Genomic DNA, 18,525 nt, shown 5'->3' with positions numbered 1-18,525 from the left:
GTGATCATCAGGTGGGCCATTTCCAGCACAAATCCAGGTTTTTTCACCCTCCACCCCCCCACACAAATTCACTCTCCTGCTGGTGATAGCCCATCCAAAGTGACAACTCTTTACACAATGTGCATGACAATCAAGTTGGGCTATTTCCTGCACAAATCCAGGTTTTCTCACATCCCCCCCACCCCCATACACACACAAACTCACTCTCCTGCTGGTAATAGCTCATCCAAACTGACCACTCTCCAAGTTTAAATCCAAGTTAAACCAGAACATCTGGGGGAGGGGGAGGGTAGGAAAAAACAAGAGGACACAGGCTACCTTGCATAATGACTTAGCCACTCCCAGTCTCTATTTAAGCCTAAATTAATAGTATCCAATTTGCAAATGAATTCCAATTCAGCAGTTTCTCGCTGGAGTCTGGATTTGAAGTTTTTTTGTTTTAAGATAGCGACCTTCATGTCTGTGATTGCGTGACCAGAGAGATTGAAGTGTTCTCCGACTGGTTTATGAATGTTATAATTCTTGACATCTGATTTGTGTCCATTTATTCTTTTACGTAGAGACTGTCCAGTTTGACCAATGTACATGGCAGAGGGGCATTGCTGGCACATGATGGCATATATCACATTGGTGGATGTGCAGGTGAACGAGCCTCTGATAGTGTGGCTGATGTTATTAGGCCCTGTGATGGTGTCCCCTGAATAGATATGTGGACACAGTTGGCAACGGGCTTTGTTGCAAGGATAAGTTCCTGGGTTAGTGGTTCTGTTGTGTGGTATGTGGTTGTTGATGAGTATTTGCTTCAGGTTGCGGGGCTGTCTGTAGGCAAGGACTGGCCTGTCTCCCAAGATTTGTGAGAGTGCTGGGTCATCCTTTAGGATAGGTTGTAGATCCTTAATAATGCGTTGGAGGGGTTTTAGTTGGGGGCTGAAGGTGACGGCTAGTGGCATTCTGTTATTTTCTTTGTTAGGCCTGTCCTGTAGTAGGTAACTTCTGGGAACTCTTCTGGCTCTATCAATCTGTTTCTTTACTTCTGCAGGTGGGTATTGTAGTTGTAAGAAAGCTTGACAGAGATCTTGTAGGTGTTTGTCTCTGTCTGAGGGGTTGGAGCAAATGTGGTTGTATCGCAGAGCTTGGCTGTAGACGATGGATCGTGTGGTGTGGTCAGGGTGAAAGCTGGAGGCATGCAGGTAGGAATAGCGGTCCATCGTCTACAGCCAAGCTCTGCGATACAACCGCATTTGCTCCAACCCCTCAGACAGAGACAAACACCTACAAGATCTCTGTCAAGCTTTCTTACAACTACAATACCCACCTGCAGAAGTAAAGAAACAGATTGATAGAGCCAGAAGAGTTCCCAGAAGTTACCTACTACAGGACAGGCCTAACAAAGAAAATAACAGAACGCCACTAGCCGTCACCTTCAGCCCCCAACTAAAACCCCTCCAACGCATTATTAAGGATCTACAACCTATCCTAAAGGATGACCCAGCACTCTCACAAATCTTGGGAGACAGGCCAGTCCTTGCCTACAGACAGCCCCGCAACCTGAAGCAAATACTCACCAACAACCACATACCACACAACAGAACCACTGTTTTTTCCTACCCCCCCCCCCCAGATGTTCTGGTTTAACTTGGATTTTAACTTGAAGAGTGGTCAGTTTGGATGAGCTATTACCAGCAGGAGAGTGAGTTTGTGTGTGTATGGGGGTGGGGGGGATGTGAGAACCTGGATTTATGCAGGAAATAGCCCAGCTTAATTGTCATGCACATTGTGTAAAGAGTTATCACTTTGGATGGGCTATCACCAGCAGGAGAGTGAATTTGTGTGGGGGGGTGGAGGGTGAGAAAACCTGGATTTGTGCTGGAAATCACTTTAGATAAGCTATTACCAGCAGGACAGTGGGGTGGGAATAGGTATTGTTTCATATTCTCTGTGTATATATAAAGCCTGCTGCAGTTTCCACGATATGCATCTGAAGAAGTGAGCTGTAGCTCACGAAAGCTTATGCTCTAATAAATTGGTTAGTCTCTAAGGTGCCACAAGTCCTCCTTTTCTTTTTAACCCAGGAACTTATCCTTGCAACAAAGCCCGTTGCCAACTGTGTCCACATATCTATTCAGGGGACACCATCACAGGGCCTAATAACATCAGCCACACTATCAGAGGCTCGTTCACCTGCACATCCACCAATGTGATATATGCCATCATGTGCCAGCAATGCCCCTCTGCCATGTACATTGGTCAAACTGGACAGTCTCTACGTAAAAGAATAAATGGACACAAATCAGATGTCAAGAATTATAACATTCATAAACCAGTCGGAGAACACTTCAATCTCTCTGGTCACGCAATCACAGACATGAAGGTCGCTATCTTAAAACAAAAAAACTTCAAATCCAGACTCCAGCGAGAAACTGCTGAATTGGAATTCATTTGCAAATTGGATACTATTAATTTAGGCTTAAATAGAGACTGGGAGTGGCTAAGTCATTATGCAAGGTAGCCTGTGTCCTCTTGTTTTTTCCCCCCCTCCCCCCCCCCCCCCCCAGATGTTCTGGTTTAACTTGGATTTAAACTTGGAGAGTGGTCAGTTTGGATGAGCTATTACCAGCAGGAGAGTGAGTTTGTGTGTGTATGGGGGTGGGGGGATGTGAGAAAACCTGGATTTGTGCAGGAAATAGCCCAACTTGATTGTCATGCACATTGTGTAAAGAGTTGTCACTTTGGATGGGCTATCACCAGCAGGAGAGTGAATTTGTGTGGGGGGGTGGAGGGTGAAAAAACCTGGATTTGTGCTGGAAATGGCCCACCTGATGATCACTTTAGATAAGCTATTACCAGCAGGACAGTGGGGTGGGAGGAGGTATTGTTTCATATTCTCTGTGTATATATAAAGTCTGCTGCAGTTTCCACGGTATGCATCCGATGAAGTGAGTTGTAGCTAACGAAAGCTTATGCTCAAATAAATTGGTTAGTCTCTAAGGTGCCACAAGTACTCCTTTTCTTTTTGCAAATACAGACTAACACGGCTGCTACTCTGAAACCTGCATAAAAATAGGCATTATTGTTATTCAGATATTTGCTGGTGAAATCGCTCTAACCAACCCACCGAGAGCAGATTCTCCTTTGCTTCCTGGTTGTTTGCAGGTCCCACTGGCTCAGGACAAAGCATCCTCCAGCGAGAACAGATCCATCCTGCTGAAAGTCCACTGTGACTATACAGTTAAAGTGAACAAGGCCCTGACCTTGTCAGACCTCAGGTCTCTGCTGCGGGAGACATTCAGCCAGCAGGCAGAGCTTGGGAAGCTGAGGTAGGCTTGGTCACAGACTGGCAATAGGGTTGCACTCTGGATACACTCAGCTGGTGCCAAAGGCTGAGTTGGAGTTTCTCCTTCCCAGTGAGCTGCAGCTTTCCTCTTGCCATTGCAGACAAATCATTGCAGTTCCCTGAAGAGGTGTTTGCCCAAGGAGCTAGACATAAGCCATGTCTGCCATCCGTGTTGTTCTCCACAGGGCATTTTGTCTTTCAGTAGGGCTCAGGCAGCCATAGGCACAGTTCACAAAATGAGTACATACAAAGCAGCACAGTGTCCCCTCTCCCAACTGAATGGTCACACAAAGCCCTGCCCCCTGGATATTCCACCTCATTGCTTTAGAGCACAACACTGACTCCTTGGGGACAGGGAATTTGTGAGCAGGGAGGTTTCACAGGACCAAAGGAGTATGGAACTGCACCTGCAGTAGTGAAAGAGGGGGAAGTTTAAAGAGAAATGCTATTGTAGACACCTCTGACCTGGAATGATTTTCTCCCAGCCAGGGCAACATTTAAGGCACACCAGGTTCAACTCAGTTGCACTTTGTGTGCCCAATTTAGAGGTCTTGTGTAAGTCTAAAGCAGACTGAAGTTTTGTCTACTGGAGCTGGAGGCGTAATTTCATATGCGCTAGCTCTGGTTGAGCTAGTGCGCTAAGAATAGCAGCGTAGCCCTGGTGGCATAAGCAGCAGAATGGGATAGCCAGCGTAAACCCTCTGCATCCAATCCTGTCTGAAAGCCTAGGTACGTATTCAGGGCCGCCAGCCCTTCCCCCGGCCTGTGGCACGACCGCTCCACTTCTCCTTTTAGCACGCGAGCTTGCACACAGCTAGCGCAGGTCTGTCTGCCTGATCGGGGAATTACACCTCCAGCTCCACGCAGACACACCCCGGAGGTCCTGGACTGACATGCTTAGGAAATCAGAGGGAGATGGAGGTCCTGGACTGACATGCTTAGGAAATCAGAGGGAGATGGAGGTCCTGGACTGACATGCTTAGGAAATCAGAGGGAGATGCAAGCTGCACAAGTTTAGATTCACCTCTGAATTTGGCCCTAGTGCATTTTCTCTGTCCTCCTCTCTTACTTCAGCTGCAGGCTTTCAGACAGCAAAGAGTTCATTGTGATTTCGGGAGAAGAGGAACTGGGGAAGATGTGGCAGCAGGTGACAGATGGGAGGCTGACACTCTGGTGCCAGGTACGTGCCCCTTTGGGATGCTGTTCTTCCTCACTAGATTCTGATATAATTTCTGCTCTGCCGTGCAGTTTACACCATGGCCTTGTCCCATAGGGCACAGATGCCTGTTCAGACAGACCTGTTCTCTACAGGATGGTAGCACATCATGGTTACACAGCACAAAGGCCTGAGGATCTGGAATTCAATGAAGGAGACACACTGGACATTCTCTCTGAAGGTAGCTTTCTAGTTCTACCTGAAGTTCTTCACTGGGCAGCTTCAGGAGTCTGTTTGCAGGGAGGGGATGGGGACAAGTTGGGGAACAAAAGACTTCCTGATAGTTAAGCCACTAGGCCTTATGGGGGACTGACATGTGCATGGGCCTGTACTGGCCCTTTGCGCAGGGATGAATGTCACCCTTAGCAAGGCTCCCTGGTTAGGCAATTCAAGGGATTGCTCGGTCCTTACCCTGTTCCTTTGTGTTTTCCCAGTGAATGAGGAATGGCTTGAAGGCCATTGCAATGGCAACTTTGGCATTTTCCCCAAGTGCTTTGCTGCTCAGGCCAGCATTGGGGCTGCCCTCCCTTAGAGAAGAGATGCTTCTTCCTGCCAGACTCCACAAGAAGCCAGCTGGGCTCTGGACCCCACCTCACCTTACTCATGTCTCCCACAGAACAGGAGAAGCTTGCGATAATTCATTCAGGTCTGACCATCGCCAGCCCTGCTAGGTATTTAATGAAGCTGCCCACACAGGACGCTTCCCAGTGTGGGACCCCATTATCCAGAAACCCAGCAGGATTAGTTTCTGTAGCAGAAATAGCATTTTCTATGGCATGTGTCTGGCCTCAGTATAATAATAATAATAGAAGTGAGATGACAGGTCTGACTGGGGAGTGCGGGAGGTGGGATCTGGGTGCAAGGCATGGGGTGGTGTCTCATGAAGGACACTCTGAGAGGTGCTGACACAGCAAATGGAGATTTCCCATCTCAGACCCAGCCACCAGCTCTTTCTGTAGCAAGAACTTGGGGTTCAAAGGTGCAGATTAAGTGGCAAGAAGAACCAGCTCCTCCAAAAGAGGGGGCTGTGCTCTGATAGCGGCAAGGGGCCTGGCTCAGGCCTTAATCCCCACTTCCCACCAGGTGGAATAAAAGTGAGGGAAGCTGGACCTTGCCGTCACTGGATATGCCCATTCTGCTGTTAGAAACCCACGGCTGGCCCATGCCAGTTGACTTGGGCTAAGGGACTGTTTGAGTGCGGTGTAGGTATTTGGACTTGGGGCAATTAAATAGCTCCTTAGCCTGAGCCCCACGGGCCTGAGTCAGCTGGCACAGGCCTACGGCAGGGGACTAATGGCAGTGCTGACAGACCCATTGAGGCCAGACTGTGGGAGGCAACGTGCCACCCAAAGAGCCAGAGCGCAGGGAGGCAGGCCTGATTCTCTGGGCCCCACGCAGTGTAGAAACAGCGCTGTTCTGGTTTGAGAGCATTTCACACCCACTTTGGACTGCTGTAAATTAGTGCACATGAATCAGGCATAGGGTGTGTGGCCCCTCCAAGATCCATTGATCTGCCAGAGGCAAAGGGCCCTGTGCCCAGACATCTTGGGTTGTGGGGATTGTCCCTGGTCAGCTGAACACTGGTGTTGTCCCAGTCGGTTCCGTGAAGTTGGGCCACAGCAGGGAGCCAGACCTTGAGGGACTGAGAACTGGGTTGGAGGGAAGGAATGCAGGGCCTGGGGATAAAGAACAGGGTGGGGGAGATGGCCAGGTGACAGGAGCTGAGGCATTGGGGGGAGGGCAGCCAGAGAAACAGGCCTAGCAAAGCCCAGAGGGATCAGGAAGTGGAGAGCCAGAAGGAGGAAGTGGTAAGTGGAGCTCATGGGAGTAGATAAAAATAACCTGTGCGGGAGAGGGGTGACCTAGGGTCTCTACTTTGCAAAAAGGGTCCCAGGAACTGCAGGGTGGTTCCTGGGCACCAGCCCCTGGGTCTCGCTCGGCCCATCAGCCACGCAGTGCATGAGCCTTTGGGAGCTCACTCAGCCCCACTGGCCTGAGGGAGCTCCCTTGGCCTTCCTTCCTGCCTGGACTCTCGCTCGGCCCAAGCCTCTGGGGAGTTGCTCAGCGCATCAATCCTTAATAGACCTCCCCTGGCTCAGGGCCCTATGAGATCACACACCATCTCTGCTGTGCTAGGCTTTCCAGCTGGCACAGGTTTCTGGAGGGTTGTGCAGCCCCTGTACACCAGGCGTCTTTGTCAGCACGGGTCTCTGTGCAGTGGCTCCGTCCCCTGACCCTGCAGCTCACGGACAGCGGCCTCTCAGCACTGCAGGGTGCTTACCTGGAACAGGCGGAGCAGGACACTCCTGCCCTCCACCCTGCAGGGCCTCTTCTTGGTCCAGGCCACTGTATGCTGCCTCAAACCCTTGCCCACCCCAGGGCCAGGCACAGCCTCTCTAAGGTCACTCACAGCCTGTACCTGGCATACCCTTTCTAGGGTCACTCAGCCCCTTGCACTGCCTGGCCCATGCCCTGCTGCCATAGCTATGGCTAGCCCAGGCACGTGAGCTGCAGCCTGGAAGTGGAAGCTGCCAGCAGGAGGGCTCCTTGTCTGGCTCTTGTTCCTCCCCTTAGACCAAAAGAGCCTGAATTCATTAACTTTTAGGGGGTGCTGTAAAAACCACGCCTCACAAGGGCTGAGGGGGTGGCTGGCTGGCTGGTTGGGGTGGGGCGACTCTCTCTGTTGCTGGGATTCCTGGCTGGTCCCTTGGAGTTGGTTTAGTTGGGTAGGAGCCTGTGATGCTGTTGGAGGGAGTGTTTTTGTGAAGAGGTGTCTGTGTGCCTAGAGTGGAAGTTTTGGGGTGGGGTTTTACTTAAATCAAATCTATAATCCATGCAGGGCCAGTGGAAGCAGCCTTTGCAGTGTTCAGCTCAAAATCCCCAAATCCCCAGCCCCGCCTCCTCCCCCAGGCGTGCCGCATTTCCCCCCGCATTGCTTCCTGCGGCTCCCCCCCCCAACCCCCCCACCCTCGCTCACCTCCACTCCGCCTGCTCCCCTGAACATGCCGCTGCTCCGCTTCTCCCCCCTCCCTCCCAGGCGAGGTGGAGGCAGCGCGTTCAGGGGAGCAGGCGGAGCGGGGGGGGGAGTAGAGGAACTGCTCCCCACCCCAGCTCACCTCCGCTCCACCGCCGCTGCCTCCCCCGAGCACGCTGCCGCTCGGCTTCTCCCCCCTCCCAGGCAACAAACAGCTGTTTGGCGCGGCCAGCCTGGGAGGGACGGGGGAGAAGCGGAGCGGCGGCAGTGTGCTCAGGGGAGCAGGTGGAGGCGGAGTGGAGGTGAGCTGGGGCCGCGGGGGCACATTTCTAGGGCCAGCATGGCCAGCGCCGGAATGCCATCCCTAGAAATGGGCCGCCCCGAGCACCAGCTTGTTTTGCTGGTGCCTAGAGCTGGCCCTGGAGAAGGCTGCTGTCGTCTCGCCAGAGTGCGGCCACACACCTGCGGGCGTCATTCCAGGCACAAAAGGAGTAACAGGCTACATGGCTTAAAGGTACAGGGCCCCATCCTGATCTGCACATGCCTTCGTCGTGCTCGGGATCTGTGCCTACATGCCTCCTTCTTCTGCATGAGCATCATCCAGCCTGACCTCCTGTTTAACACAGGCTGTCTCCTGGACTCCAGCGTTGTACCCATGGCTTCTAAGTGAGCTAGAGCATGTCTAGAAAGACAGCCAATCTCAACTGAAAGATGTCACGCGATGGGAAACTCCCCCATATCTTTAGGCAGTGATTAATTATTCTCCCTATTTTAAAAAAGTGCCTTATTTCTAGTCCCAATTGGTCTAGTTCAGTTTCCAGGCACTGGCTCTCAGTCATCCTTTGTCTGCTGGGTTAAAGAGACTTCTGTGAACAGAGCTCTTCCCTTGGGAGATACTTCTAAACACTGATCAGCTCCCTCCTCAGCCTTCTTTGGAGGGAGGCATTCACTGAGAGGAACCAGGCAGACATCCTGAAGAGATGGCGAGTGCCTTGAAGGCCTCCCCACACTCGCCATCACTTGTGCCACTTCCCCTTTCCTGGGCTGGTGGGAGGGGCTCTCCGTCCATGACTCGAGCTGCTAAGTGGGATTCCAGAGGCACTGGATGAGAATGGCCAGCAGTGCCGCTGCAGCAGTCAGGACGATGAGGAAGATGGTGGCAGCCCAGAGCCCGCGCTGCTGCCCTTTCACTTGCTCGGGGGCCTCCGCTGGGATCATGTTGGTGAGGTTCAGCACGTAGCCCAAGGTCCAGCCAAAGTCCGTGTTCGCAGCCTGCCCGGGGAAAGAGCAAGCGAGCACTTTACTGTGCTGGTAACATACTTGGAGCCCAGAGCCCCTTCTGCTTCCAGAGCTTGTGGGGGAGAAATTCTTGTGCCTGTCTCTGCAGGTTCTGGTCCCTGAGACTAATACAGTCCGGCCTGGTTAGCTGGAGCTTGGCTTCTCTGAAGCCACGTGCATCAAAGATGTATCCCTATGCAGGAGTGTCATTACCATGGCTGTGCCCGAGGTCACGGTGCTATGCAAACGCAGCCAGCAGGAGCCAGTACACCAGGAGTCTGGCATCCTCTTCTGACCCCCCAGCCCCTACAGGGGCAGTAGAAGTGGTGCTCCCCTCAGAGGACTGATTCAGCCCTACACAGATATTCATTGCTAGTGTCCCCAATGCAGCTCTCCCAGCGTCCCTCCTGCTGCCCTATTCTTGGATTCTGTACCCTGAACTGGCCATTGAAGGCCAGCCCTCATTAGCATTGGGGGCCCAGGGCCTTTGGGGTCACAAGCAGGGACTCTCCTTTGGGACTGGAACCATTGCAATGATTCAGAAGCAGACCTTGCTCCTGCAGTGACCCCTCTGATGGATGATTTAGTTTTATTTTCCCCTTACAAATCTGCCATCATTCTGCACACTTCCATCCCCCCCACAATGTTCCTGTGACCTCTGACGACCTCAGCCAGCTGTGGCAGAAGCCTGCTGTTACACCTATCTGACTCCAGTGAAATCAATGAGGTTCATTTGGATTTATGCCAGTGTAAAGGAAACAGAATTTGGCCCTGTGGTCTCTAGGGAACGTGTGGTGAAGCCATGTGGCCACTAGTGCAGAACTTTCCATGACAGCACACCATAGCCTGCTGCTACCACCAAAGATCTGCTCCTCCTCTCGCAGCCAGGAGGAAGGATGTAGCCGGAATCAAGCCACTTCAGAGCCCAATCCTGCTAAGTGCGGCCGCTTTTGGTGTGATGCTGAGTGCCCTTGATTCCCAGGCGAACCAGTTGGAGTTGAGGGCACTCTGAACTCAGCAGGTCAGATTCTTAGTTACCAGGTGCAGGTGAATAGCCATTTGCATTAGTGGGCATAATTCTCACACTGTGTAGTGATAACTGGGGCCAAGGTTGGAGACAGTGACCCTGGGAGGAATGGCAGTTGCTGCCAGGTGGCTGCACAAGCCGGACCGACAATGGCTCTTTACCTGTTGGCGGAAATGGATGTTGCTCCACATTTGCTCGTCAAATTTGTAACCCTCGTGTAGCAGTGTCAGGATGTAAAAGGCCGAGGGGCAGTAATTGTGTAGGCGGCTGAGACTCTCCTCCTGTGGGAAGCTGGCCTGGAGCTGAGAGAGCAATTGGGACAGACAACGTAGATAGCAGTTAGCAAGAGCCCTGCAAAAAGCCCACCTTCCCCAGTGGTGGAACAAAAGGAAACAAGCAGGATATAGTTCTATGAAACAGCCGAAGTGCCTGTCTCCATTGCCTAGCCAGCAGCCCATATGGCCCCCAGTTACTGGTGCAGAAACCACAGCTGGGGCAGGAAGCCCAGACCCAAGAGCCTTTTTAGTAGTGTGCTGGGACTTGGCCAGTACTTTGACACTGAAGCTGAGATCCAAAGGGCCTGGCACTTTTTGCAGTTCAGATCTGAGAGCCCTGCATGGCTCCTTCCCATCCCACTTCCTAACCGCTCACTCCCTGTACACTGCTAGGACAAACCTTTCTGCCAGGATGTGCGGAGTGTGACTCCCACTTGCTAATGGGCCTTCAGAGCTCCTCTGCTTTGACGGTTTGTCATGCAACTCGGGGGCTTCACAGGATAATAGACAAACATGGGCTGAGCTCTTGGCTGCTACCAACAAGAATCTCACCTCCTTCCAGCCTTTAGTGCAGAAGCCCCAGATGGTGGCATTGATGACACTCAGGGGCTGCCCGTTAGTCAGGTTCAGAAAGTAGAAGGTGTAGTAAAATCCAGAAAAGGCCTGTGCAAGAAGAGGAGACATTAAACCTGTGTCCTCCCAGAAGACACTGCAGAGGAGCATAACAATAATTAATTTTCCCTTCTGGAGAACTCTTCATCCTAGAGGAACCCCAAAGTGCTTCACAGCAGTAATGAATTTCTCCTCACTCCCCGTCAAAGGCAGGCCAGCATTATTAGCACCATTTCACAAATGAGGAAACTGAAGCACAGAGAGGTGAAGTGACTTGGCCTAGGTGACAATGATAGTCAACAGTGGAACCAAGAGTAGATCTCAGGACTGGGCACCAGAGACCTGAACCAATGCCTGCAGTAGTCAGTGGAAAGTCTCCCAGCAATGTCACTGTGGTCTCGATTGGCATCAGTATGCAATCTATAGTACCACATGTTAAGATTCATACAAATTCTATGTTTGTAGGTGCAAAGCAAAGTTAATGCTTTTGCAGTCTGGGCATGGTTAAGGTGAAGGGCTACATCACAGCTGAATTATTTTTGCATTTGTGAATGTAGTCTGAGATCGACAGCACAAGAGACTGAAATTCTTTTGTAGCCATAGATTGGGTACAGCATGGGCAGTCAACATGCAAACTTTTCTCCTGCTACCCATGCCAGTGTGCCCAAGCTGCATCTTGAGCTAAACTATACCATCAAATTGCCTGTTTTCTGTGGTTTTTTTTTTAATACATTTAAATTCTCACAATTTGATTTACAGCCAGAGCTGGCCTAAAAACACGGGCTGATGTGTGGATTTCAGGGAAGATTGCAAGATTTTGTTTCAGTTAAGTTAATGGATTTTGTTTCAATTAAGTTAATAGATTTTAATATCTATTCCCTAACCAGGACTAAGCACAAAGTGGTAATAATCCTCTTTGCTTAGCATGGAATTTCCTTTGCTTTTGCTTCTGCTGTTGTTTACTTGGAAAAAGAAAACTAAGAGAATTGTGTCTGATCACACACGGAAACGAAAGATGCTCCCATACCATACTCAAGAGTGCTATTGAGATGCATTGACAAGAATGAACCCAATAACAATTAAATGTGTATTCAAATCCATGTGCAGAGCGCCTCTGATGCTCTTATGATCACACATGGAGATACGATTCAACATGGTTAGCTTCAAACATGCATGTGCAGACACACCTTGGCTCTAGCACAAAACTGGGGGAGCTGCACGTGTTGTATACTAAGGGCTGCTTTGAAAGTGCCCCTCATTCCTCAGCTGTGGTTGGCAGTGCATAGCCCCCGTAAGTCATGCTAATGGCACAACTCCCTTGGGCCCCTCAGTGGCATGAGTGTTTCCCAGGGCAGACAGATCACAGAAGTGACCCCCCGGAGAATTCAGCTGGAAGGTAGAAGGCAGCGTTATTATATTAAGAGCCATGAATGGCACGTAGAGCTGAGATGGGGTGAGTTTGTTTCACTCTGCTCATGACCCATCCTCCCCTCTGGGGAAGAACAGCCCCTGCACATAGGCGCATCAGATTTTCAGACATCTCCTCCCTAGCTTCGTGGTTCCTAATGGGGATCTCAGCATTTGTCCCAGGTCAAGTTTAGCTGCGGGTTACACGCACACAGTGATACAGCCTCCCTCCAGTTTAGCTGATGCCTTATCTATCTCCTCAGTCCTTTAGAGCGTTACTCCCACCAGTGTGGTAGCCAGCTACAATAGAAGGGAAGGTTTCCTTACGAAGAACTGCCCATGCCCCAGTGGCTGATAGACCCCGTTGAACCCGCACGTCCTGTTGGCCCCACACGCTGTGAAGTTGAAGAGTTTCTGGATGGCACTCCTGCAGTCCGCTGGGGCCCCTGTCCCCCGCACCGTGAGGATCTGGCTGGGGTCATGTGCAACTGGTGCCGGGACGCAGGAACTGTCATACAGGGCAGCGGCAGTGACGTTCTCCTCGTATCCCTTGGGGTAGCACGGGTGGGAGATCTGTTGAGAGGTGAGATTCTCCTAGAGAGAGGGGAACCCATTAGCAGCGCTCAGGCTTGGGATAGCAGCCAAACCCCTCTCCTCCCCACCTCTCCCCCATCCCCTCCAGTTTGGAGCTTCTGGGAGAGTGGCAGCTAAATCCTTATAGGAAAGTCCCATAGGATTTAGAAGAAAACGAGAACTGTCCTATGGGTTTTCTTATCCATCCCATTGTATTTGAGACTGCAAACCCTATCCTGGTATAGAATGCTATAGGGTGGGTCACAAAACCCATGCATACCCCACTCTGGGGCTGTCTGGGTATCTGACCATCTCCCCCGCTAGTCTCAGGCCAGGCCCTGCCTGGCCTCAGAGATGGCACACAGATGATGGCGAGGAAGTCACTGCCCCTTCGACACATCACCCTTCTCTGCTTTTGTCACGTGCTCCTCCCGGAGCTCTGCAGCCCCAACCCACCCAGCTCCATCTCCACTTCCCATCCCTCCTCCTGGTTTGTCCATCCCCAGCACATCCAAGGTCATGCCTTTTTGGGAGCCAGCTTCACTGCTGTCTGTGAGACGTCAGGACCCAGATCCCAGGATCTTGACCCTGCACGTCTTCGCACAGAACACAAGGGGGGGGGGGCTCAGGGCTATCCTTCAGTACAAACAGGGGTATGAGTGAACTCAAGCCAGCTACCCCTGGCTGTCACCTGTGCACTGACCCATGCTGAGTTACCCCCTTGCACACCAGCTCCCTTATGCAGGTTAAGTAGAGCAGACCGAAGCACCAACCTTATCCTGAGGCCCTGCCTGGCAGACCTCCCCCTTAGGCCTCACTCTTCCCAGCACCAGGGCTGGGCTTTCCTGCTTGCCACTTCTTGTGTGGATGTCTCTGCACAGCCCTCCTCACGTGCCCTGCGCAGGACACAACCCTGGGTGTCAGGGCCTGGGGGGAGCACGGGATAGTCTCTCTGACACCAGAGCACTGCCCGGGTTGGGGTGTGTCAAAGGAAGAAGTAATGTAACATCCATGGCTTCTCGCTGCTGCCTCCTGAAACGTGTGGGTGGGGCCAAGCTGTCAGGGGAAGGACTTCAGGAGTAGAAAGGTGACACATGGTGGGCTGCCATCCTCCAGAGTACGGGTGGAAAATCCAACACCACATTGCTGCAACCTATGCAGCTCCCCCATTGCTGGCTGCACGGTGCAGCTCCTGTGGCATGCGAGGGGTTAATACAAATCCCAGGCAGAGAGAGAACTGTTGTGTAGCTGACTGGGCTATAGGATCTGCTCCTATTGATCTCCCTTTCCCACCAAGCCACTGGGTGCTGCTGTCGATCGTTCGCACAGTGTCAAGTCCAAGGACTAGCCAGCAAGAGGGGGTGGGGGGAAGATGGAGTCATAAATCACATAACTATGAGTCACACCCTCGTCTGGGATTTCTGGGAGTTTCCAGGGCATAGGAGAAAGAAGGGAAACCATCTCTTGCTTCGACAGGGAAACCCTGCCTCACTGGGGCTTCTCTCTAGTACTTGCTCAGTTTCACAGATAAAGTCTTTGTTTTGCCTGCTCTGTGCTCTAAAGAAAAGCAGGTGGCAAAGAGTCCCTGTCCACCCAACTTGACAATCTTCTGATGCTCTCAGAGATTTTCACGCTCTTCTCTGGCAAGTCAGAGCCATTTATAGTTTGGTTACCCGTTTGTTGATGTACACAGGGTCTGCATGAGCTCTAGCGTGACATCCAGGGAGAGCTGGCAAAGACGACTTCATGAACCAACCTTATGTGTACAGACACACCCACGCTACCGAGGCACACAGCAGGCTGGTGCTGCTTTGCCCCAGTGATCGCTTCGGGCTGGTGTTGGATCACCAGGCACTTTGCTGTTGGAGGCAGGGGTAATAAAGGGTTGTTCATAGGCTCAGCCTAGCCAAACTGCCTTGCATGGCCCCACCCACACTCCACCCCTAGGGCCCTCCTGTTTCCCGCCGTGCTCTGCGGTGGGTCTTGGCTGGGGCCCGGGCCATAGCCCTCCCACTACCGCCTGGCCCGTCTACTTTTTGCTGGGGCGAACCTCGCCCCCTTCCCTTCCTTTTCGCCCCGTGGCCCCACCCCCCAGCCAGGCCAGTGTGGAGCCTGGGCAGGGAACCTGGGCAGCTGTGGGGAGCCGTGGCAGACCCTCCAGCTGCCTGCGGTGCAGGGGGGACAACCCCCAGCTCATGGCCCCGGCTGCTTGGGGAAGGTCCACGATTCCACGCTGGCTCCCCACAGCTACCCACGTGACTGTCCCGACCTGGCTCTGGGGTGGGAGAGCTGGGGGCTCGGAGCTGCAGCCCAGCCATTGTAAGAGCCGCGCGGGCAGGTGTGAGGAGCTGCAGAGTCGTGGACTCTTCTCCTTCCCCGGGTGGGTGGGGACATGGGCTGGGGACTGCTCCAGCCCCCCACACCACAGGCAGGGAGAGGGTCTGCTGTGGCCCCCTCGCCTTCCTCCGTCCAGAGCTGTGCAGGCAGCTGTGGAGAGCCTGGGTCCCTCCACCTGCCCTGGGTGTGGAGCCTGGGACAAAGGTAGGAGGCTGCCTGCCTCCACCTCGGGCATGGGCCTTTGCACCCCCCCCCCCACTTTTGGGAGGGCTCCGATGCCCTTGCCTTGGGCTGGGGCTCGTGCGGGCTGGGCTGCAGCCAGGGCCTCCAGGTGGCTAGAGCCAGTGCTTGCACTGCCCGCCCACCCAGGGACGAGGGTCGTGCTGCCTGCCCTCCTGGCGCTCCGGGAGGGGTGGGGGTGCTGCCCACCTGCTGCGCTGAGGGCCGCGATCAGCTGCCTGACCACCTGCCTGCTGCTCTGGGGCTTGGGCTGGGGGCTGTGCTGCCTGCCTGCCTGCCAGGTGCTCCGGGGCTGGGCAGGGAGGGCTCTGGGCTCCAGCAGGGGAAGTGGGGCGGGATGGGTAGGGCCCCAGGCAGAGGGAGCAGGCTGGCCAGGGACTAGCCTCCCCAAGCCCACGGTTCACCTGCCACCCATGGGGTTGTTATCCTGGGGTGCCAAAACCCAGGGGAGTTGAGTGAGGGTGGGGACAAGTATCTGGTGGTGTGGGTGCTTCCTAAGGGTCTCAGACACCATTTGGTGACAGGTTTCAGAGTGGTAGCCATGTTAGTCTGTATCCCCTAACGCCCCTACTTTACTTACACTACATTGATGACATCTTCAAGTAGAGTAGGAGCGTTAGGGGACAAGAGCTGAGCATCTTCATCATCTGGACCCATGGGAAAGAGGCCCTCGAGGAATTCCCCCAGGATTTCAACAATTTCCATCCCACCATAAACCTCAGCCTGGACCAGTCTACACAAGAGATCCACTTCCTGGACACTACAGTGCAAATAAGCGATGGCCACATAACCACCACCTATACCGGAAACCTACTGACCGCTATACTTAACCTACATGCCTCCAACTTTCATCCAGACCACATCACATGATCCATCGTCTACAGCCAAGCTCTAAGATACAACCACATTTGCTCAGACAGAGACAAACACCTACAAGATCTCTATCAAGCATTCTTACAACTACAGTACCCACCTGGGGAAGTGAAGAAACAGATTGACAGAGACAGAAGGGTACCCAGAAGTCACCTGCTCCAGGACAGGCCCAACAAAGAAAGTAACAGAACGCCACTAGTCATCACCTTCAGCCCCCAACTAAAACCTCTCCAGTGCATCATCAAGGATCTACAACCTATCCTGAAGGACGATCCCTCACTCTCATAGATCTTTGGAGACAGGCCAGTCCTCACTTACAGACAGCCCCCCAACCTGAAGCAAATACTCACCAGCAACCACACACCACACAACAGAACCACTAACCCAGGAACCTATCCTTGCAACAAAGCCCATTGCCAACTCTGTCCACATATCTATTCAGGGGACACCATCATAGGGCCTAATCACATCAGCCACACTATCAGAGGCTCGTTCACCTGCACATCCACCAATGTGACATATGCCGTCATGTGCCAGCAATGCCCCTCTGCCATGTACATGTACATGTACATCCAACAAAAAAACTTCAAAAACAGATTCCAGAGAGAGACTACTGAATTGGAATTAATTTGCAAACTGCACACCATTAAATTAGGCTTGAAAAAGACTGGAAGTGGATGGGTCATTACACAAAGTAAAAACTATTTCTCCATGCTAATTTTTCCCCCTTACTGTTACTCACACCTTCTTGTCAACTATTTGAAATGGGCCGTCCTGATTATCACTACAAAAGGTTTTTTTCTGCTGCTGATAATAGCCCACGTTAATTGATTGGTCTTCTTACAGTTGGTATGGCAACACCCATTTTTTCATGTTTTCTGTGTATATATATCTTCCTAATGTATTTTCCACTGCATGCACCTGATGAAGTGGATTTTAGGCCACGAAAGCTTATGCCCAATAAATTTGTTAGTCTCTAAGGTGCCACAAGTCCTCCTTGGGTTTTTTTTTTTTTTTTTTTTTTTTGCAGAAACCATTTGGTTTTTCCTCTCTCTGGTGTGTAATAACAGACCTTATTAAGACACACCTGAGAGTCTTGCTGCAGACCAAAAGAGCTGAAGTCACTGATAACCAGGTCTAAATATTACACCTGCTTTGGGACAATGTCTCTGATGCAAGTGACTGCCCAGTCTGCACTAGTAGTGAGGCTCCCACACTAACAGCTGAAAACACTGAGAGCTGTATTAAGTGGTGGTCCTCAAGGCATCCCAGAGGGTGGAGATTTGGGTAATGGTGGGTGGCCAGCAGAGTGGCTGATGCCGGAGTGAGCTCCTGGACAGTGGAGAGAGCAAGGGGCCTTCCCCCTCCTCCCCACCAGTGTGGGAGGTGAACTCACACAGATGCACCTCTGAACTCTGGGTCTTCACTGACCAGGGGCAACAGCTGTGAGTGGGGTGTGGTGGAGGGAGAAGGGAACTCCCTGACTGGATGACAAACTTAAGAACAGGTAAATAAGAAAATGTGACTCACAAACATTGTATCTGGCATAAATTCCAGACAAATAATCATTGAGGCTAAAATTTGAGAAGCTGCTGGACATTTTCATGAATACATTTTCATGGATAAGCTGGTGGGAAACACAATAAAGTGAGCCACAAATAACAGCAGGGCAAGGCCACTACATGTTAGTCACCTGTTGTCAGATTCATCCCGGTTCAGTACATGCCAGCCTGCAACTTTTTAAACACTGAGTGGAGGGTCCGGCACTCTTTTGCTCTTGCCCCTGCCCTGGCCTGTTGTGCTGCCATCAGGCGTTTATCTTTCCACTGGAAGCAGTGCAGTGAGTGTGTGCTGCGGGGACACAGCTGCTCTAGTTAGCCCCATGGCATGTGTGTTTCACTCCGCTGTATCCAGACAGTTGAGCAGCAGAGCAGGGGCATTTCACAGGGGCACCTGGAGGTTTGGCAGCTGTCAAGTGTGCACCTGCCTTGGAGACTTCTGGTACTTCAGCTATTCTCTGCTACCAATCATGGTTCAGCTGACTTACTGCCCAGAAGCAGGAAGCATGTGTCACATGGGTCTGACTGGAGGAGGACTCCTCTGGGGTAGAGAAGAGACTGGGGATCAATTTTTGTCCTATGAAAAATTTCAGTGAAAATGAATATTTTTCAGATTTGAATAAAAAAAAAACCGAACTCCCCAGACTGATGGGGGTTTTTTCAGTTTGTAGCAGCTAAAACCTGAGGGGGGGGAATCAGTTTTTGGGGTTTTTTAAAGGAAAGCCTCCAATTTTCTGACAAAAAACAATTTTTTTCACTTTTGTTCCATTTTATCAAAAAGACATTTCCCATCCAAATTTTTTTTTGATTGAAAATTGTT

General features: G+C 51.9%; 2 protein-coding genes across 12 annotated transcripts in view; one reads left to right on the top strand and one right to left on the bottom strand.

Annotated features, from left to right (window-relative positions):
- NOXA1 (NADPH oxidase activator 1) overlaps positions 1 to 18,525 on the top strand; it is a 56,275-nt gene that overhangs the window by 37,156 nt on the left and 594 nt on the right. For 6 of the 8 annotated variants that reach the window (XM_078849069.1, XM_073314592.2, XM_078849073.1 and 3 more), the window contains 4 exons: positions 3,154 to 3,317; positions 4,409 to 4,514; positions 4,608 to 4,731; positions 4,985 to 17,136. In XM_078849069.1, the coding sequence (XP_078705195.1) occupies positions 3,154 to 3,317; positions 4,409 to 4,514; positions 4,608 to 4,731; positions 4,985 to 5,082 (492 nt within the window). In that variant the 3' untranslated portion in view covers positions 5,083 to 17,136. Of the gene's footprint in view, positions 1 to 3,153; positions 3,318 to 4,408; positions 4,515 to 4,607; positions 4,732 to 4,984; positions 17,137 to 18,525 lie in introns of those variants that run through there. The other 2 variants (XR_012155269.2, XR_012155270.2) reach the window with 2 other exon arrangements.
- Positions 7,582 to 18,525, bottom strand: part of LOC140899304 (ectonucleoside triphosphate diphosphohydrolase 8) — a 27,154-nt gene continuing 16,210 nt past the window's right edge. For 3 of the 4 annotated variants that reach the window (XM_073314589.2, XM_073314591.2, XM_073314590.2), the window contains 4 exons: positions 12,451 to 12,717; positions 10,657 to 10,767; positions 9,991 to 10,131; positions 7,582 to 8,796 (listed from right to left, as the gene is read on the bottom strand). In XM_073314589.2, the coding sequence (XP_073170690.1) occupies positions 8,605 to 8,796; positions 9,991 to 10,131; positions 10,657 to 10,767; positions 12,451 to 12,717 (711 nt within the window). In that variant the 3' untranslated portion in view covers positions 7,582 to 8,604. The remainder of the gene's footprint in view (positions 8,797 to 9,990; positions 10,132 to 10,656; positions 10,768 to 12,450; positions 12,718 to 18,525) is intronic. The other variant, XM_073314588.2, reaches the window with a different exon arrangement.

This window comes from Lepidochelys kempii, chromosome 16 (genome assembly GCF_965140285.1).
Source record: "Lepidochelys kempii isolate rLepKem1 chromosome 16, rLepKem1.hap1, whole genome shotgun sequence".
Lineage (NCBI taxonomy): Eukaryota > Metazoa > Chordata > Testudines > Cheloniidae > Lepidochelys > Lepidochelys kempii.
This window is presented reverse-complemented; position numbering and strand designations above follow the sequence as displayed.